Below are 23645 nucleotides of genomic sequence, written 5' to 3'. Positions count from 1 at the left end.
GAAAAACAAACGATTCTGTTACCAGTTTACCACTAACGCGGTAGTTCGGCTTAGAGATAACTGATAAATTTAATAACGAAAATTCGTTATTTTTTTCATTTTAATTCTCAGTTCGCACTTCGCAGTTCACACTTCACAGTCGTATTGCTTGTGTACTCGTATCGTAATTCGTATAATCGTATTACGAATCAGTTGTCACTTAGCCAGTATGGTTAGTACTCAGTGTCGGATGTTGGCTATTGAACTCTCCCGCGAGTGAGCAAGTGACCAATTTGAATGATTGATTTCCATTTATTTTATTTCATATTTGTATTAAAGTTGCAATAAAACTCATAACAATGAGTGATCAAAGCGAGGATTATCACTACGACCGTAGTATGTTCTTCAATGAATTATCACAAAGTATTGGTAAGTTTTACACACTACATTGTATGAAACTAACTAATTATTTTCTTCTTACTTGTATTTGATTTTGTTATAAATATTATTAATTTAAAGTAATACAAGGTGTGTACAAGTATATCCTAAATTAAGTAAATTTACAACATGTTTAGTATGAGATTAAGAGTGATTACTTCATGCTATACAATTTAAAACCAAGAAAATAATGTATCATCATTTTAATTCCATTTAGTAGTTAATATTTGGGATTTACTTGTCTTATATATTTTTAAAAAGTATAATATTGTTAGTGCATAAACTGTAAATGTTTATATTTATTTTAGAAAGAAACAAGTTATCAACTAATGTATTGTTTAGTAATTATCTAAACGATTTTAAAGACATTGTTCAACACAATGGATTAGTTCACGAAGAGATGAATATTGTTTGTCAATTATTGTGTACTGTTAATTTAAGTAAGTACCCGTGTACTATAACAATATCATAAGTTAATTATGGAAAGTATATTAAATTATTAATGAATGTATCTGTAATTACCTATTGAATAGATTAAAATATAATTCTATCTATTTTATAATAAATGGTATATACCTACCTACTTAATCAAAATATATCATTGATTAGTATTAAATTAAATAATTTTTAAAATTTGATTATATTTTTTTAGGTGTACAAAATTTTAAGCGAATACTTTTAACATTAGTACCAGAAGAACCATCAATACCCCATGACATTTGTGAAGAACTTATAGTTTGGGCTTTATCAGCTTATCGTCAAAATTCTAATGATGGAACTAAAGCTCAATGCATCTTTTACTGGTTACTTTGTAAGTATTATAGTTTTAAACTATTTAAATAGTAATAATTTTTTTTTTTAATTTAACCTTTATAATTAAATTTTTTATTAGGTATATTGATGATATGGTTCTATAAATTGTTAATTATTGTATTGTTTTTTATTTATAATATATAGATGTGGTTGAAGAAAAATTAACTAATATGGATGTAATTGATAAATATTATAAAGTCTTATTTCATCTTTGTAACTATGAAAATGTAGTGAGTAAATATTTATAATATTATTACTGTTAAAACATGCATGAAATATATTTGACTATAATTTTATTGTACTAGAACCAACCAGTTGCTGGTATTATTTATTGTTTAACAAAATCTGATGATGTTCAAAAATGGATGATTACATGTTGTAAGAATATTATAGAGGGTTCAAAATCTGAACCACATCTAAACAAATTACTGAAGTAATTATAAATATTTAAAAACAATAATATTTAATCATTCAGTTTATATATTTTTTAATTTTTTAGTTTCTTTGAAAGTCCTAATTCAATAAACAATATACGCCAAAAAGGACTTTTTGATTGTAACAATACATTTTGTAAAGAACTTGCATGCGGTTTACGTAGTGTTCGAAAAGAATTAATGAATATACATCCTCAATTTACACACACCCAGCAACTCATAGAATATGTATATTTCTTAAATATATTTTAAATGTTAATATGAATGTAAAACTATAATATTTATTTTATTTTAGGAAAGAAGGTCCTCGGATAAATTGTATAGTAAAATTCAGTTTGTGGATGTCAATAACAAATTTGAATTTCCAAGGTAAAAAATCTTAAAAATATTTACTATGTATATTAAAATAACCAACTAACTTGTATGTATACAGTACTGAAGAATTAGCAAAATCATTCATGAAGGAAGGTTCTTCTAATAACAGCTTGATACTTTTGGGTAATGTGAGTGGTTGGTGTAAATTACTTATGAACAATGATAAAGAATTGAATTTACAACATAGATTTTCAAATAATTTATATCACAGCCTAGATCAAAGTAATTAAAATAATATCTTAACTTAATGATTTTTATAAATATTAATTTGTAAAATGTTATTAGTATTCTTAAGTAATGAAATTGTTGTTAAACCATTAAAAAAAACAAAATTCTTACAAGAAATTTTGGAATTTCAAAAATTTGCCCATCGAGGTTTGACAGCAGTAAATATGTTTATATTCCAATACATAATTTCATGGGATGGAATGGAAAATAGTCGAATAATTTATGAACTATTTGAATACTTATCATTCACTTCAGAAGAAGGTAGTATTGCTTATTGATAATTTTAAATTGTATACTAATTAGTTTTATTATTATGTTTAGAATTAAAATATAGGTTTTTAGAAAAATTATATGCTATATTTATCACCGGAGATGAATTAATTTATAGAATGGTTATTAATTCTTTGACTAATCTCCTTTGTAATTTGGTAAGTTGAATAATTGATTTTATTTGTTAACGTAAAGCTTATTATTTCTAATTAATCCTATTAAGGTTTAAAATAAATTAATTTGATTCTTTATTTTTAAATTAGAAAACAAATGATTAGTTATCTTTAAACTCTATAATTTTCATAAAGTTTTTTTCTTTATTATGTAACATTTAATAATATTTTAATTTTTTGATATTAGTTATGGGTTTTATTTTTTTTTGCTTTCCACTAAAGTTGTATGGCCTAATATATTTATTTAGTTCACTTAAATCATTTTATACTTAAAATATTTCTTAACAAGCTAAGAATCATCTATTGTTAATTTATTTTCTCAATTAAATAAATATTATCTTTTAATACATGGGGTAATTGCATTGATTTATAATGTCTATTTAGTATTTTAATTCTAAAAAAACCAGAACAAATAAAAACTGTACATTATTCGGTGAAGAATTAAGAGAAGAAACAGAATTTGAAATAGTAAAATGTTTGACAAAATATATATCACACTGGTGCTCAATATGTATTTATCATTATCCACAAGAAGAACAATTAAAACATACAGTTTATACATTTTTTGAAAAAGTAAGTTTATTGTAAATTAAGAATAATATAGTAAATTGTATACATGTATATAAATTAAATTACTTACTGAAACACTTTTAGGTATCTGTTTTAGAAAATTTGAAACCATCCATTTGGCCTATTTGGACAATTATGCCTCCGAGTGTTTTCTATAATGGGTTGATGTCAGTAAATATTTATTGGTTAGAAAGATTGTCTAAACTTATGTTGAGGTATGTACTATGTAGTATACAACTTGCTTAATGTTTAAATTGTTAAATAATACAATATTTATCATTTCAATATATTAATGATAAAATATAATGTATTTATACAATATTACTATACAGTTATACCTAAATAATATAATCATTATAATGTGGTGATATATTATTTAATGTAAGACACTCATTATTTCTAAAAATACTAACACTTTTGAAAATATATATTTTTTTATAATTTTGAGTCATTACAAAACAAAGATTTTATGTTTAACTATATTTATAGTAACAGTATTTTAAGTTTTTACTCAAAAACAACAGTTTTTGAACAACAGCATACATTCTTAATTTCATATTCCAGAGCAGACTATTATACTGAGCATTTTGATTTATCAAAATCAAAGATCTTCTAAATAGCTTATTAATTATAAGTACAAGTTGAGAACCATCAAAATAGTGGAGCAATACTTTTGTACTACACCACTCTGCATATCTAGACATTAAGTACTTATAACTTATAAAATACTAGTTCAAGTATGATTTGTATGTATTAAAGGCTTAAATATTTTTTTTTAGAATAAATAATAAAAAATGCATGCAGTCGTAAAAAAAAAAATTATAAAGTATACTATTTTAGAAAAAACTTGTTGTTTAAAATTTAAAACGATGTAACAAAAGTATTTTTAAAAACATTATTGAGTGCCAAATAGATCAACCTATAACTGCATTAATTAAAATTTAATTCTTATCTTACTATGCCACTTATAGGTGTTTATATTATATTATGTAACATTCCATAAAATAAATTATTAGAATTTAGAATTTTTTTTAAAAAAAAAATTTAAATGTTTTTAGGCACATTAAGGTAGATACTGATAGAATTCAGGATTTAGCAGATAACACATTGATTTTAAGACCTTTACAATTGTTTGACTTGTACATGGCAGATTTTTATAATGCATTGCATGCAGGAGAAGTAAGCTGATGCTGAATACATTAAATAATTGAAACAAGTTGATTATACTTTTCTAAAATCACTTTTTTTTTTAGTTATTTGAAAAACGTGAAGAAGGATTTATTTTTAAATATTTAAAGGAAAAAGAAGTTGAAAAAGATTTTAAAATAGTGAATTTAAATATATGTTTTCAAATGGAAAAACATATTGCTCTAGCTCCATATTTAATGAATGCTATGCATACGGTTGAGGTAATATTTTATTAATTAAAAGGTGTTATTACTTTATTTGATTTTCTATTAGTAGATATTTTTCATCATTGAATGATTAAAACATTTTTAAATTTTCAGGATCCATTAGATTTACTGCAGACCGAAGCTCCAAATTTACATAAATTAATTCTTACTTTAAATGAAAATTTACAGAACGACGACACTGAAAATGAAATATCGTCAATTAATTTATAAATTTTAAACTATTAACAAAATATATTTAAGGAATATTAGTAGTTGTCAGTATAATAGTTTTATAAATTTTTATATTTTTTATATTTTTTCTATAATAATCAATTACTGAAACTAAGCTGTATAGTATGTTAATACCTAATCAGATAATATTTCCATAATTTGACTTCTTATTTAATAAGATATTTATGTAGGGAATGTGTATTTTTTTTACCAAGTTAATCCAACAGCTTTGATTTTTTTTTTATAATTATTTCATGTATCATACGTGTATATTGTATATTGTTTATATTACACTGAAATGTGAATTTTAATTTTTTTTTCCATAAATTAGAAATACAAATTGTTTTTCCAATAAATTCTTTATATTTTTATTTTATATTTATTTATTTAAGCCTTACTATAGTTTTATAAAACTTTGACAATTTGTTAGAAGATTATTAAAATTAAATTTATTTTAGGTAAAGGAATATAAGTTAAGCAAATTTTTTAGTACTATTTTTTTCATAAGTTCTCAGGTATTTTTTTCTCTACATATCTATTTTTATTTGTTTAACTCAATGTCTGATTTTCTATAACAAAAAAAAAAACATTAAGACATTTTAAATAATGATTTTGGTTGAGGTTAGGTCCAATCAGTTTTTGATATATTTGAATGCTCAAAATTACCACATACACGCTGCTACTCTTGGCACATTATGTATAAGTTAGGTTCCATCTACAATCATGATCACTGGTAAAGTTAAAAGACATTGATAAAAATAAGTGTAGAAATAAATTTCTACATGAATTGTATACATTTTAAACAATAATAAACTTAATTTTTAGTTTTTAAAATATCTTACAAGTATAAACTAATACACTTTTTTTTAGTTTTCTTAATTGTTTTTAAAATCAAGTCGATCAGTCGTATTGTTTTCAATAAAAATCTTCCACATTATCTTATATTTGACTACCATATAGATTGTAATTCAAACAATTATTTTGGAAATGTTTTCAAAGGTTTCATTGGTCTTAATTTTCATTTTTCATTTTCTCACCTTGGTGGGAAACCACCCCTGAAGTTTTAAATTGAAGCATAATTTTGAAAACAGTGTACACAGACACATACACATTGTAAAATTAATACATTTCTCACTCCTTTTAGAATCTAAAATACATAAGACACAATTTATTTTATTTGCATTTGAAGTTAGGTTTTTGATGTTATTTGACATTTTTAAACTATTTTGTAGTATTGAATATTAAAATGATTTATTTATATAAAATAGCATCACTTGACTCACTGATTCATCATCTTTTAAGTCCTAGTCAGTACTGTTAAAGCTATAAATAAGAAATTTGGTGAGGGTAGTTTGGTGTAATGACACAGAAACTCACTAAGGATTTCCCAAAATTCATTCTCTAAGGAGGTTAAAAAGGATAAATATTAAATATATAAATTATTTCTTGCTCAATTTTTTTTTAAATTTACCATACTAATTTTCAATTTTTGTGACAGAATAAATATAATACCATTATTTACTTTACCATAGATAATGCCATTGTAGAATCAGCTAGTAACATATATTATATTATTATTGTTATAAACTTTTGAATCAATATTACATTATCATAAAAAATGAATAAATGCATAATATATTATTTTAAATTGATGATCTACTAATTTTGAAAATTTATTGGGTATGTTGTAAAGAAATATGTATAATGTACGTAAGTTTTATATCTGTACAGATGACTTTTTTGAAATAAAATTTATAACAAAATAGTTGACATCATTAATATGTTACTTTATTCAAATTTTAACTTTAAACAGCCTTAGATAATTATTGTGTTTTTACCATTTTGGGTTGCAGTATGAAGTACTCGAGAGGATTTTTGTATTAATTAATTTACATATCTGCTATAATTTTTTTTTTTAAACTACAAAGCAATCTGAAACTTTTTGCGATTTTAATGAATTTTATTAAAATTTCATGTTTAACGATTATAAAAAAATATAAATATATTTTAATTAGTAAATAAACAACTTGTGAAGAATTTTGTATTACATTATTAAACATTTTGAGACAGCTAAACAATTTTAATCAAAATGTATAAAAATAAACTACAACAGTTGAAAACTATAATTGTATATAAATCAAATTAGAACATCCATCCATCAAAATATATGTTATAACTAGCTGAATTATCTGTCGCAACTGGGTTAAAGTGGTGGTAGAATACTACCGGTTGGGGGTTCCGTGATTGGTTTGGTATTAGCACATCGGCGGCACAGTGGTGGAGGCAACATGAAAGGGGAAATTTGGGCGGCCATGTATAGCCACCACGCATTGCCCGCTGCCATACCGTGAACCTCACCCACAGTTAAAAATGAACTATTTTGTGCTATTTTTACCCTTTAAAATGCCAATTTTGAAAAATCCTTTCTTAGTGCACATATATATAGTAATAAGTACATTTACTGAAAATTTCAAATAAGGTTCAGTAGTTTTGGCTGCATGTTGATTCCATCCTTCATTTATATGTTTAGTTGGTCAACTTTTTTCTTCCAAATATAGTCAGCCAATAAAAAGTGGAGAACAGGAGAACGATGACGAAAGCAAAGTGAAGAAATATTAGAGCAGGGCGTGCATATCAAAAAAACTATGATGATACCTATCTGTTTATAGTCACAGCCTTCAACTATTATGGTTATAGTTATGTCTCATCAGCAGAAATAAATTCAAGCACGTTAAATAAAATAAAATTTTTCAATAAGCAAATTTTTATTATTGTGATATTATTTTATAGTATGGTTCAAATTATATATTGTAAAATATAAATAAAAATTATTAATTATCCAACTAAATAATATTTAGTTTAATAATAGTTAGATGAATGTATAAAAACTGAAATTTTAATAACAAAATAGTTAGTACACATTAATTAATAAGTCCTATTTCTCTTTCCCAATCACATTGTGTATACATCATATCTTTTAATAAGGTCTGACCATTTATTTTATCAGCTTTGTTGTCTGCTACAATGTCAACATTGTCTAAATATATAAACAATAAAAAATTAAAGTAGAAATAAAAATAAAAATACACTAAATTTAAAATAAATACACTTACTCAATAATGCTGGTTTTAACATGTTTAATGATTTAGTAAACTGTGGTAAATTATATCTTGATACATTTGATAGAGCTTTTGCTAAATGATATGGTACTTTGCGTTGACATAAAAATTCTGGTAATAAAGTCAGCCAGCTACCAAACTCTTCGACTCTAAAAAATGAGAAAATTTAGTAACATACCTAATTGACATCATTAGGGAACTAAATAAATATAAAATCATCATAACTTACTCGTCAGCTATTTTCAAATGTGTTTTTGATGTGATTGAACACAAGAAATTAAACACTAACTTGGTTTTCTCATGACGATGACGACCATCAGTAATTACCATTTCATTGTGAATATTAACTAATTTTTCTACAACAGAGTTCAAATCAAACGAGTCCTTTGGTTTAATTAAATCATTATTGTCTGATACAGTTTCTAGACAATGCATTAACACAACAAAAGATTGATGATCAATTGACTTGTATGAATTTAATGAATCTGAAAATATTAATAATTATTAAAATCTTAATAATAAAATTATAATTTTATACTTACTGTTAATATATAAAGATATAATTTTGACTGGTACTGGTAATATTTTGTATTTACTAAGTAAAAAATATATAAGACACAGGTCTATATTTTGTTTGGAACACTTTATGTCAGATTGTACCGTACTATCTCCAAACAAATCTAAAACTACATCTGTGTCAGTTTTGTGCTTTTTGACTTTATCTGGAGTACGACCACCGCTGTTGAGTGTAATATATGGAAAACCGGTTGATATAAATGTTTGGCAAATCTTAGGACCATAGTTAATACTAAACCAAGACATCTGAAAATGTAATATTACAATATAGAGTATGAATTATTATAACATATATGTATATAGTATACAGAGTGGATCTTTTATCGTTAAACTCATTATTTTAAAATCTATAAACGCTATGTAAATATATTTTTTATCATTATAATTTTTAGAAAGATAACATAGGTACATTTTACAATTTTTTATATATTAATAATTATAATGAATAACTGATATAATTTCTTTAAGATTTTTTTAAACCACACATTATGAAAGATTAAAACTGAAATCAAATATGATTCACAATAAGATATCATTTTAAATAATCCACACTTCTTAATCATAAATGCATGATTTTAGGTTCAAATATATAGCATTTTTTTTACTAAATCGTCATTATTATTAGATATATAATACATATTATTATATTATATAACACTTATAACTTTTTACTAATCTTAACACAAATTAAAATAATTGGTATCACATTTTTATAGAATAATATATTATAGGTTACATACCATTTCAGATGGATTATCAGAATTTTGAAAAATTTTCCATAGCAAAAGGATAATATCCAATATACATTTTAATATTGATGCTGTTTGTAATGAAATTTCTGAATTGTTTTTATTTTCTCGTTTACTGGGAGCCACTTCAATGAAAGTATCGATTAAAAGAGGCATCAATGATGCTGTATAATTCTAAAATTAAAAAAATTATTATATTAATATGATTTTTTTTATATATTGTAAAAGTAAATAAATTAATGATAGAGAAAAAAATCTGCTGCTAATTAAACATATCAAATAAAAAAAATTTAAAAATTAATAATTAGCTATTCATTTATTTCAATCAACTTATTTTTATTTTTCTAACTTGTATTTCTGTTGTTGAAGAATTCTTTTCAGCTTTTTGTAAAATATTGAAATCCAAAGGACCCGCTTTCAAACTTATTGAATTGTACAATGGAACATACAAACGACAAGAATCTTTCCAATTGACTGTCCTATTTAAATCTGAAGAATCTATAAAAGTATATTAACAATAATTATGTTTTTAAATCTTACATAAGTTGTATAGCCAAATATTTTGATATGGAGAATCAATATATCTTTTTTACCTAATCCTTTAATAGATTTTTATACATATTATAGAAATAAATATACAGTCCAATGAATAGAAACTATTAAATACTTTTTAGTTAATGTAAAATTATATTATGAAATATACTTATTTAACACATCATATAATATACCAAAAATTACGTGGCAAACCATACAAGTTTATGTACTATAGAAAAACAGTGAGGAATTGCCATATGAAGATGTTAAACTACAAATACTGTCTCTATTTAAAGATAAAAATATTATTTAGGATCTCTTAGAATTTTATTAATATTCTAATTTTAAAGCGTTAGGTATAGGCACGTTAAAGTTGAAATATTTAACATAGGTATAATTTATATTAAAATGAAAATATCAATAAAATATTATAAGTTGCTCTACATAATATTCTATTAAAACTAACAGCAAAAAATGGATTTTGCTTTATTAAAATTTGCTTGATTGGAAGTTTGTAAGATTGAGACAACGTGGGCAGGTATAAAATCCCCTTAAACAGAAGTAATAATAATAAACAGATATGCATAATTACTTTCTGATCCAAGTGAAGTGTTTTTGACAATCGCACTAAGCAACGAACGTAGACTATTTAATACTTTTAATCTCCAAACGCTCGTAGTCGTATGTTCATTGATTTGTACAGTAAGTTTCCGAGAAGTTGTATCACTTAGTTTTGAAGATATTAAATCTAAAAACCCTGGCAACACTACAGTCTAAATTACACAAAAGAACCATTTGTTCAAGTTAGTTTAATTTATATAATTAAAAAAGTAAAGATATATAATACCTGACAATGAATTGCTGTAAGTTTAGGATTTTTAGTAATAAGAACATCCAATACGTTAAGAGACGTTTCTCTTACAGCCGAGTTTATATGACTCATGGCACAAGCCAAATATCTGATGACAATTTCAAAAGAAGGAGCAATCTGTTCTTCATCTACAGCTGTTAATATTGACGATAATAACTTGACAGCTAATTTACGAATGTCCGCTTCACAATCGAGTGTTAATCGTGAAGCTGCTTCTAAGAACGAAGACAAGTGAACAGCCATGGTTTGCGGAGGATAAGAAGCTACTAAGTCTATAAGACCTTCAAGTCCAGACTGCCTTTGCCACATGTTATGATGATTTAATCTCGACAGCAATTCCTATGAAAATGTACAACATATTATGTATCATTATTCATTACATTAAACATATTTCAGTACATACCTTAATGTTTAAGTTTCCTTTGGACAGTATCTCATGCTCACCGCGTTCTTTTAGTTGGCCGTGTAACACGATTTTGCGTACTTTGAAATTCGTATCGGTCACATTTTGTCCTTTGGGTAGTAGTGTCTTGTGTGATACTTTCAAATGGACTTTGGCTTTTTCCTTTTTTACAAACTTTCTTTTTCCAGACTTGACCATTGTGATTCACAATAATTCAACACAAATTAAAACAAAACTAACGTCAAAACAAATACGGACCAGACAAGGGCCAGGAGCCCAGGTACAGCACGTGAATACTGAAACCAGTGAAACCGAACGCGACTGGCGAGTGATAACCACGATCAAAGATAATAATATTATCTGTGATCGTGACGAACACGAGGCGATACAGTGCGAACCACGAACGAATAAAAACTGACGTGCACTTACGGACGGAGCTGGTAACAGTGTCACCAACAGTGATGCCGAGAGCCGACAACGTCACATCGATCGGCGGAAACGGGGAGCGATCCGGCAACGTCGTGTCCAACCATGCGATCGTGCGAGAGCGAGAGAGAAAGAGACATACAACAGAACAGAAGCTATTCACTGCGATATTGTTTTTTTTTGTTACACGTCTCGATAAATGTATTATAATATAATGTACAGAACGTCCGCATCAGTGTACGATTTATTTATTATTGTTATAGTTATTTTATTTATTGTCATTGACATGGTTAAATATTAAGCGACGATTAAACGATTATTTTTTTTTTTTATATAAAAGTAGGTAGGTACCTATATACCGGATTAAACGCGATTATAATTCGCATATAGAATGAGTATAAAAAAATACTCGATAATATATTTTTAATATATAGATCGAGGTCGCTCACGCTGTATGCACGAACTGCAAACGCGGGTCCGGTATAGAGTCGAAAACTCGTATTCGAGAACGTGCATTATGTGACACGACGATTTACGAGGGTGAGGGTGTGTCGTGTGTGAATGCATGCGTGCGTAATTCTCGGACCACCCAATGTCGGTGTCTATGGTATAAAAGAATGTCGATTATTGTACGGATAGATACTATATATTATATTACCGCCACCGAACTCTCTTTGTTCCGAAAAAAATACATAAATATGGTCGACCAGAGTTTCTATACAGCATGTATTCTCGTTAACAGTTGTAATATATATATAGGTACCTATATATAACATATAAGTATATACCTACCTACGACTACTACAAGTCAACCAGACTATACCTAATCTCATCTATATATACATAGCAACGTGTATCTATGTATAGAATTGACTCGTTTAAGGGTAGGTACATGGGCGGATACAAAGACCGAGGGGGTGATAAATAGGTATGACGATGGGAACTGCAGTATGAATCCCATCATATATATACCTACTTACCTAAAAATTGACATCCGCGAATTGGTAAGGTGAAATGTGACGATACAATTCGAAAACACTTTTTTTTTTTATATATATTTTAAAAGAGGATCAAACTGAAAAATACATTAAAACAATGCAAAATGCACAAAAACAACATAACTATTATTTTTACGCTAAAGCCTATAGCCTCAAAAAAATTAATACTAAAAAATGTGGGTTATTAAAGTTTTAAGTTTGGTATATTAAAAATTTAAAAAATAAAATTTCTAGATTACCTATACCTTGGTACTATTTATAAAAATTATTTGTTTTGCATTTTTACTTTGTTATGGTATTTTTTAAAATTATACATGTACTTTTAACCATTTTTTTCTATTTAACCTGAAAAAAATGTAAAGTATCTGCATCAGCCATTTAAATGTTACTCAACAATGATCCATTGTAACTATATAACGACAATCTTATTGTTTAGTCACAAGTAATAAATTTATATTAATAAACAATGTTAAAACAATTTTGTTGGAATAAGTTGTATAACGATATATTATATATATAGTATGTACGATGTTGGTAACTAACAACCCCATTTTTGCAGTATATAGGTATACCTACCTACCTAACATTATATTAATCGTTAATCCAATTTAGCACTATTATTTTTCGCATACTGGTAATAAAATATTAAACTATAATCAATAACGATGTTGAATAATTTATAGGTAACTTGTATTTTAAACTATTTATCTAATTATTTAACTATTTAAATTTAAAAAAATTGATAGATAGGTATCTATCAATATAACCTCAAGTACCTAGCTATTTAATATTTATTTTATTTTTTAATATCTATACTGAATTGAAAATAAAAATAACCTTACCTGGTGGTAGTCGTCGGTCGAAGTCCCGGGCGGAAGTGGATAAATAAAAATACGGGACGATCGACCTGGTCGAAAACGGGGCGGCACGTTGGGCGTGATCCGAGACCGCCCACTCAGTGCGTCGACGCGAACAGGTCCGTTGTCGTTGGTCTGTCGGCCAATATTGTCGGCGCATAAACCCGAAACCGTCACATACGTACTCGCGTGTACAAGATGCGCGCTCTACCGGATTTATACGGTATCACGCACACCGCGACCGGGAAAGTAGGAAATGATAATTTTCAGTGGCGTTATTATGGCAATAAGGCGTACATATATAGGTATTATGTATATACTGTACATAGTATCAATAGCCGTGATTCGAGGGCCAGTGGTTGATGGACGTCCCCTCCTTCTTTTTTGTTTATTTATTAATTATTTATCTATTTTTATATGACGGATATTTGTGACACGAATAAAAATATAATTAAATTTAAATAGGATACAAATTATAAAACGTATAAAAATGAAAATAACAATCGCAAACATCTAAAAGCGAATTCATATATACAGTTAAAAATTATACGTAAGTCGTATATAGGTATATAGGTACCTATATATAAATATATATACATATTACATATATAATACCTATGGTCTCGAATGAAGACGATATAATATGAATAATGAATAGATAGGTATATAAGTTATCAGACCTTTTCCATCTTTTTTTTTTTCATTGCAATAATGAATTAAATAATATTGTTAATTTGTAAAATAAAATTATTTTTACTCTTAAAAAATATTGTATTTTTTATTAATATCTACCTCATATTATGTTACCTACCTATATGATATTAACGAAGGTGATGGCAAAGTACATACAAAAGGATGTTTTGGGGATGATCAAAACCGCCTCCGGCCCCCTTTGAAAGTGTTATGTATAAATTATTTTGTAACCTATATACAAATATAATTTATGTTTTTTTTTCAAATCAATGATTGCACAATTGATAATTTAATAAAAAAATATCTTGTTGATTTAACAAAACTAGTTTGATTTAAAAAAATTGTTGTTTAAATTAAAAATGCATTTTATTTATATAAAAATATTGCTAATGGCCTATTATTTCAAAACAACAAAATAAATTGTTGAATTAACCATTAAATTGACAGGGCAAATATTTCAAAACAACAAAATAAATTGTTGAATTAAATTTAAATTGACAGGGCAAACATTTCAAAACAACAAAATAAATTGTTGTATTAACCATTAAATTAACTGGGAAAAATGTTGTTATATCAACAAAATATTAATTTTCATAATAACAAACTCTCTGTTGGCCCTATGTTAATCATTATTTTATTGATTTAATCTAGATTATTATTAATTTAACGGTGGTATTTCTTTCTGTACATGTACATAATAAATATAATATCTAATATCTGTACAATACATATATAATGTTGAGCATTGGAAGCTATATATCGTATAATACCTATATAATAGACTTTAAAGTGTTATAGACATTGTTATACATATATTGTTTTACAATAATATAGGTACCTATATATTTTTTAATCGCTAACCTTTAAGGTGGGTTTCCACTAGACTGTTCCCGTGTACGTGCACGTACGGTTGTATACATAAAGGTACACGTTCTTCATGAAAAATACTCTGCTGGTATAAACACCGTAGTCCGTAATATAGTGCTTAACTTTAGTGGTACATTAACAAGTTGTCGGTCGCAGGATCCGGAGTGCTATAGAGTTGACTGGTACAGTGGTACTCATGATGTAGTCATGCATTTCTTGGTTTGATGGATGCTCATGGACTTATATTAATTCGACGGGTGCTCGTGCACTGACGAAAGGAGACGATGATCTGCAGGTCAAACCGGTCAGAGTCGCAGCCAACTCCATCAAAGTTCTCCGCGTCTCTATAAAGAAATTATTTTTGTCTTTGACGACTGCAGATACCCTCATTGTCACAACCACATATATTATAGTGCCCACGAGACCAAATAATGTAAATCGTAGTTCCTTTAATCAGTGATTTAAGATATTTAGGTTATAAGGGTTATCTGAGTGCGACTTCGACTTGACCGTTAATTATTTTATTAAACACACAATATACGTGATATGTGAGCATATAATCATTACAATATTATATCATTTTAATCATTTATATAATTATATCCATTCTGAAAACATATATTATATTCTTTTCTAAGAAGTGGTGTATTTACATATAAAATAAAATTTAAAAATAATGTAAAACCGTTCACATGGTTTGAAAAAAAATGTATTTCCATTATACACAAACTATACAATATACAAACATCTGTATTGTTGCTATTGACAACTGCATATAGTTTTGAAATAAACATAATATACTGTCGGCATCAAATCTCACATCACTCAATTCATTCTTCACTCTTCACGGTCTTAAAGTACCTATTACAAACCGTACATTTAATAATTGTTCAATTTCAAACGCATAAAGCTTTAAAACGTATAATATTTATATACAAACATGCAGAACGTTAACGACATATCGGATAACGCCGAGAAAAAATCTCTGTCTTCGTCCTCAGAGGCCTTGCAGATTACGGAACCTTTAACGAAACGGGACGATGGACAAAAGAAAGAAGTCTCTATAGATAGTGAAATTTTACCAACAATAAAACGACTCTACGGATCGATGCCAAATATATCGGCGTCAATAACAAATGGTGGCGACACCGCCGCGATCGAAGAACCGACTGCCGTTGCAGTACAGCAGGTTTCCGCCAAACCGCTTGAACATTGCCCGGTATCGATTGAACTAGCCAACTACGTCGGACCGGAAATGCAGTATTACGTTGGTTTGGTGAACGCGGAAGTGATGGTGCCACCAGCTGCCGCGGGAGAAGATGAGACCCGATCGCCGTCCGTCACATCCTATCCGCCGGTTTCTGTAGCACAACCAAAACACGACGGCTCGGGCGAATTGGATGCTGCGAAGTTCCGAAGTTTCGACAGTCGTCGGCCTAGATTATGGCGTTCAATGCCGAACATAGCTATCCATTACACGGATAAGGTATTTTATAAGACTGCCGAAACCGAGTGCATTACTCCGATGCCAGATTCACATTCACCTGACTCGTTGACAGATAGTATTACAACTGAAGTGCAGACAGAGCCTGCAGAAGTTACTCCGGTAAAAATCAAGCGTATCTCGTTGTGGAAGCGGGCGAAGAAATTCACTCGTCGAGTCTTTTGTTGCGGCGCTGCATGATATTATATGGTCTGCGGTAGTATAAAAATAGACTGTATAGTTTATACAGTGTTCAAACTTAAAATTTATTACATAAAAAATGTTATATATTTGTACATTTGTACAGTATACTTTCTTAAATCAATCGATTTAAGTAATTTTGTTAATTATATTTTGTTACAAAACTTATTCGACTAAAATTATAAAGTCATATATTATTACAATGTTCAAACATATGATAGTTATCATATAAAATGTTACATATACTTGTACAGTTATACAGTATACTTTCTTAAATCAATAGATTTAAGTAATTTTGTGAATTTTAATTTGTTATGAACTTATTCGACTAAAATAACTTAGTCATAATATATTATTACAAGTTCATGATATAGTTATCATATAAAATGTTACATAATACTTGTACAGCTGTACAGTATACATTCTTAAATCAATTAATTTTAATAATTTTGTGAATTTTAATTTGTTACGAAACTTATTCGACTAAAATAATTTAGTCAATTCATATATTATTACAATGTTCAAACATCATATGATAGTTATATCATATAAAATGTTATATACTTTTTCTTATATGTATTCTTAAATCAATCAATTTAAGTTGTGGATTATATTTTGTAATGAAACTTATTCTACTATAACAATACATATTTTATGATAAAAATGCGTTTTTTATTTCAAATTTGTATTTGCAAACATTAGAATATGAACTAGCTGATTAGTGATTGATCTTAATGTACTGGACACCAGCTGTATCTGAAACCGAAATCTATATTTATGGCTATGATAGGAGGATAGTAGAGTAGGATGAGATATAAGGGATTGAAGCTCTTCTCCTGATAATTTAAAAATGCTTTTAGTGTTCTATGAACTATAAATATATACATACGATTTTAAAAGTTTATCTATATTAAAAATAACAAGAAAATGTAGAAAATATTTTTTTTAGTTTCTTCACGTATGTCCATTTATGTTCTAATAATATATATTGATCTAACATTCTATAGCTAATTCAAAATATAGATGCATGTAATAGTCAACTAGTAAGGTAATATAGGTATAAATATTACTATATTAGTATATTACATGGTAAATCATTTATAATATTATGACATCGTGATTTTCGGCCTGTGACGGATGAGCGGATAATTTATAATATGGTGATTACTATAATTTGGCTCGACTCCATTGTGTAGAAAAACTTTAATTAACTTTTAAAACAATATAATTTTAAAGGATTATTTAATATAACAATACATGACACATTTAAGATTTTTAAATTTGTATTATTGGTGATGCTATTGCTTAAATTAGACCGTTAGAACGGAAATAATAGTTGAACTAGATTCAACTTCATGGTATCGTGGTTATACATATGTATGGTAAGAACTTATAAACTTTCTAGTACATAAAAAGCTTACCATATGTATACCAACCAACTTATCTATCACAGAAAAGTATTTTTATGCACGTTAATTATTTAAATAGTTATAACTTATAAGAAGTATAAAGTTTGCCGTAAAAATAAATATTAAAAATAATAATATTTTTACCAAAAACCAATAGCAACAATTTATAAATAATTTATTTTTAAATACATAAAAATAAAATAAAACTTATTTTTACTGATTTCAACCTTTTAAAATAAAAATGCTAACTATTTATTCGAACTAATTATTATTAAAATCCAACAGTAACCATTTATAAACAACAATTTCTATATTTTAAATCTCAAAATCCTGTTTTAGGCTTTTAGCACCTATAAAAAGTTGGGTTTTTCTACAAGCTATTGTGATAGAAACTTTCTCCGTGATATACTCTTTCGTTAAAAAAAAAAAAAAAAAAAAATCAAGAAGATTTGATAAGTAGTTTCAGAGTTTACCCAGAAATATATCTGCAAAAATTTGTATTCGTCATATTGATTCCGTGGTAGATTGCCAGCCAAATGATATACCCGACCTTGGACTTTAAAAGTTGGAATAAAACTACGTATACCTACGTTCAACTATTTTACGACTTTTAAATTATGACGTTAGAAAAGTATTATTATATTACGCTTGAATTATTCATGTTTAGGATGATCGCCTATATAAGGAGAAAATTCAGTGGTTCAGGTGGGGGACAAATCTCTTTTAATTTATTTTTTGCATTTATAAACAACACATTCCTTTAGAGTCATCATTCTTCCATTTTAGAGCTAAACAATATATAGACAGACAATAGACATTGCACTTAATGTCCTAATGAAACCATCGTAAATTTATTTATTTAAATTGTATCAATTAACTTATTAAACTTTAGATCCTATATTCCTGTGAATAAACGCCATAACCTATAGCGATTCAAAATTGATAGTTAGACGATCGACATTTTTATTAAAAAAATGATTAGGTATTAAGAGAATCTATTAAAAACTAAGTGGATTTTTTTGTTACTACCTTTTGTGTGGTTAACATTTTTAAAATATTGTTATAAAAAAAAATTTTCGGTTAAAAAAAACACTTTTTTTTTGTTTTTATTGAAATTTCATAATCATAACCATCATTAAAAAAATGACGCCTACAACGAAGTATAATTTACACTCAGTTTACAGGTATTTTATTATACGTATGATATATTCTATACCAAATACTTGTAATATATTAAATTAGGTGTATACTTTATAAATTGACAAATTTTTATTTTACATTTACCGTATAATTTGTTAATAGAATATCTCGGATTTCATTTTTCTATGTACCTATATATATACTTAACAGCATGGTACTTACGATAAAACTTATAATTACATCCGCCTCCAAGAAACCGCACATATATTTTCACGTCGTTACCCATAGAGCGTAACAAACAGCGTGGTATATTCAGCCCTCTTTTATTATATTGTATCAAGTATATCACTATACCTATATATATATAGTAATATAATATAAAACTTTTTTCATATTCTCCCCTCTGCAGGTTTTATCTCAACGTTCATAAATGCCAGTTTTCATGTGCGGGACCCTTTTCCCCTCATACAAACGCACTCGTGTTATTAAATGCTTTTTATACGTCACCCCGCTTTGAGTTTTCTGGTTTATGAAAATCGTATACCTACACTGCAAGCTGTACAAAAAGAAAATCAATACATTTTCTGCAGCGTCGAGCTGAAATATGAAAGGATATCCGGAATGATATAATTTCCGGATTCATTCTATACCCGTTCGAGACATTTTCCATTAAAACACGGTTATGATTTATATTATTTTATAATTTATATACGTTTAGAAAATATACCTAAAACACGCTATACTTACCCCTGCATATTTACATCATGATTTTTATTATCAAATCATCGATAATCTATTTGGAAATTGGAATGTCGCAATAATATAGTAAAGTTGTAATAATACTTTTGTTTCTGTTTGTATTCTGCTGATAGCTAAAATTTTGATTAACATTTAATTTAAGCACTTTGAGATGGCCATCGTGTTCAAATCTCTAGTGATACTGATATTTACAAAAAATAATACAAAAATAAATGTACCTAAATGTCCTAAATATATATATATATATTTATAGGTAATACATTAATGTATAGTTAAAATATTTATAATTTCTTAAATACCTAATTTAAATACATTTATCAATTAATTAATTGATTTTTTCTATGTATTTATATGTTATTTTTTCAGTTGTCACTTATTTTAATAATAGAATAATGATGAAATTACATAAGAATCTGTAGAATATATATACTGGAACCTCATCACCAAGTGCGGTGGAAACTGGAAACTATACCATTCTATATTTTGTATTACACGTCATAAGCTTCGCTGTAATTTGACAAATTGAAATTAAAAATGAGAATATTTTTAACATATTTTAATATATATTTGTACACAACAAGACCTCATAAACATCATTTTTTACCATCTTAAACTGTTGTATACAAAGTATAATTTAGATGGCAACTCATTTTAATAATTTACTATAATTTAAATTTTTATGTTAGGTATGTTGTAAGAGATAGTATATAATGTTCATCAATATTTAGGGGAGGGATAATAGATAACGATGTAAAATTGAAATACGAATCGTATTGTAGCCCTCCCTTATAACCATTGAAAAAAACATTGCTGTTTAGAAAAAAAGAGTTTGTCAAAACTCCTCATCACCTATAGGTAAATTATAAACTTCTCGCATTACTATTTGAATTTATAGTGAGTAATAAAATTATATTTTTCTCTTGTTCACACTATGCATTTTTATATAATATCACTCGCGTTAAACTTTTTACCTATACCATTTGTATTAGTCTCATTGATATTTATAATAAAGAGTTCTCCAAGTTAAAAACATTTTCATATAACTATATTATATTATACTACTGCAGATATAACAATATTATGTACAGAACGTTAACTAGTTAATATTATATAAACAATAATACTTGCACCATACGGTCTTTGAGACATATTTTAACGGGTTATTTTAATCCTATTAAATTGGATTATTCTAGCTCATTTATAAAAGTCTTCTTTACAGGGTAAGTATTTCAATTTACCTAAATAGGTATTATATATTATATATATTAGCCGTTTATACAGAAGCCAAAACAGTGCTTACGTAAGTTTTATTTTTTGGTTTCGGTGTTTAATTCGCAGGTTTCTGTAAATCATAACTACATACTTAATATTATAAATAATAAGAACTTAAGAAGTACAGTCAAGTATCATACCATACTATTATACTATATCTATTAACCTTTCTTATATAAGTTAAAATGATATATCGTATTATTTGAATCGTATATTTTATATATAAGTACTATAGTGTAGTACCTAACTAAACAGAATATCTCTAAATGGTTGCAAAGTCATCTTAACTCAATTTAATTATGGTCAAACCTTTGGAAGATAAAAATAAATGAATCAAAATTATCATTTATCATTTTCTCTCTATAAGACTGCTCCGCTGTATCGCTCAATAACCACCAAATACCCATTCCCCTGACAATAAAATATCTAGGCTTGACATTTGACAGACGCCTAACATGGGCCTAAATGCCTAATAACCACTTAAATACAAAAGAAAAACAGTCAACTCCAGACTCCACTTGTTCCGCCCACTTCTACGATCTAAGACAGTAATCAATAATAAACTACTAATATACAAATCAATTATCAGACCTGTTGATCCTATGGCGTCTAGATATGAGCATATTTAAATATGTATTATTTTAATTTTTAATTTTTAATTATTTTCTTATTTGTTATATATAGGTATATATAATAATATATAATAATAATATGACCTTTTTTCCATTTCGGCTCTTCCATATTTATTAATATATTGGATAGCTCGCTAGTCTCTACTCGCTGGCCACTCCTGGTATATAATATATAGTGTACCTACTATCTATATACATTACAGAGTACAATACATTATATAATGTTTACGCTTAAATGTAAAAAAAAAAAAAATTAGTATTGTGTTTAAACGATTTAATTATTTAAAAATAACGTTGAAAAGAATGGTAACATTAATTTGTCTATTACCTATATTATATAATACATTCCACATTGGTAGAATGGGGTAATTAATATAACTATATAGCTATGTTTACATATTACACAAACATTTACAAATTTAACATTATTGATAATTTTCAAGTGCAGTATTTATTTCCAAGAACATAATATAATTATTATCCAAATTCACAATTTTAACTCTACGATATAATACTATCCGTCTGTTATGTTGCATAGTTCAAGGCACACAATTATAAAACAAATTAGAGATGTGGGATTCTTTCAGATCAGATAATCATATAAAAAAATAATATGTACATAGATGTCTTAGAGTATATTAGACAAAACACTTATAATATTATAAGGTATAATTATTAATTATACCAAGTGGAAAAATGATAAACTGCAGTATATAGCTAGATATTGTCGTTTATTGAAATAAAATGTTAGTATAATATATTTTACTTTACCGATGACCTGGTGTAGCAATAAACGGATCAAACGATACCGGCAGAAGTATTATTATTAAACATTTTGAGCAATGAAAAATAATTAAAAGTACTTTTAATATAATGGAACTACGTGATAACACAAAACATTATAATATATTATGTAAAAATTGTAAGATAACAAAAGCGTCTATGTTTCATAAATAAATGTACCTACTTAATAATAATAAAATATAAATACAAATATTATACACTGTACAGTCTGCATATAAGTATATACCTATAATATACATAGTGTATTTTATTATGACATTATGTTGTATATAGCCATAATATTATATAGGTACGATTAAAATGCTATTGTACGTTGGTGGCTACTAGATCATGGATATTATACTGTCTGCAGGTAGGTACTTATATATATTTATACAACGGTTTATTAGTTTCTATAACAAATATACGATCATTAATCATTATAATAATATAATAGGTAAATATATAACTACAAATTCTATTATATACACGGCTTATAATAAAACATGGGTGTACCTACTGTTAACTAGTTTAAATATTAGAAAAAAGATTTATTGTGTATACTTACATAATTTTTTTAATTTATATACGTACCTACAATCTGTAATGGCTGTAGAATAATATACATTTTGTTTTAAATATTGCATATAAATTTAAAATCCTACATAAGATACAATAATAATATAATAATTAATAGTGTAAGTACAAACGGACAAACAGCAATAAGTCAGTATTTAACCAGTTTGTCAAAAACGGTTCTGTACATACATCTATATATACTTATATACCTATTACCTATATATAACTATTAATACACAATACACTGTTAATTTGTTCCAATTTAAAAACCTATACAAATAGTTTAAAGCTCTATTTGGTACGATCACATCATAAACTAGTCGTGTAAGTATAGGTATATTATATTGATATAGGTAGGTAGTAAATATTTATATAGTGTCTATATATTA

The 23645-nt window shown here is 26.7% G+C and overlaps 2 protein-coding genes across 2 annotated transcripts; one reads left to right on the top strand and one right to left on the bottom strand.

Annotated features, from left to right (window-relative positions):
• The first annotated feature begins 89 nt into the window (after window positions 1-89).
• On the top strand, window positions 90-5276 carry LOC114130538 (uncharacterized). Its single transcript, XM_027995526.2, has 15 exons — window positions 90-408; window positions 726-857; window positions 1070-1228; window positions 1375-1460; window positions 1536-1663; window positions 1730-1892; window positions 1960-2033; window positions 2098-2261; window positions 2325-2528; window positions 2589-2695; window positions 3095-3283; window positions 3365-3495; window positions 4339-4459; window positions 4534-4689; window positions 4789-5276. The coding sequence occupies exons 1-15, from the start codon at window positions 339-341 to the stop codon at window positions 4903-4905; spliced, it is 2001 nt and encodes a 666-aa protein (XP_027851327.2). The 5' UTR covers window positions 90-338; the 3' UTR covers window positions 4906-5276.
• Window positions 5277-7783: 2507 nt separating this feature from the next.
• Window positions 7784-11493, bottom strand: LOC114130536 (testis-expressed protein 10). Its single transcript, XM_050201261.1, has 9 exons — window positions 11158-11493; window positions 10731-11093; window positions 10476-10656; window positions 9699-9847; window positions 9341-9523; window positions 8567-8846; window positions 8254-8509; window positions 8019-8173; window positions 7784-7942 (listed from the first exon to the last, which is right to left on the bottom strand). Exons 1-9 carry the CDS (start codon window positions 11353-11355, stop codon window positions 7827-7829), a joined length of 1881 nt encoding a protein of 626 aa, XP_050057218.1. The 5' UTR covers window positions 11356-11493; the 3' UTR covers window positions 7784-7826.
• Between the last annotated feature and the right edge of the window lie 12152 nt (window positions 11494-23645).

The sequence above is a fragment of the Aphis gossypii genome, chromosome 2 (genome assembly GCF_020184175.1).
Source record: "Aphis gossypii isolate Hap1 chromosome 2, ASM2018417v2, whole genome shotgun sequence".
Taxonomy (NCBI): domain Eukaryota; kingdom Metazoa; phylum Arthropoda; class Insecta; order Hemiptera; family Aphididae; genus Aphis; species Aphis gossypii.
Note: the sequence above shows the minus strand (reverse complement) of the source record. Positions and strands in the feature narration are given on the sequence as shown.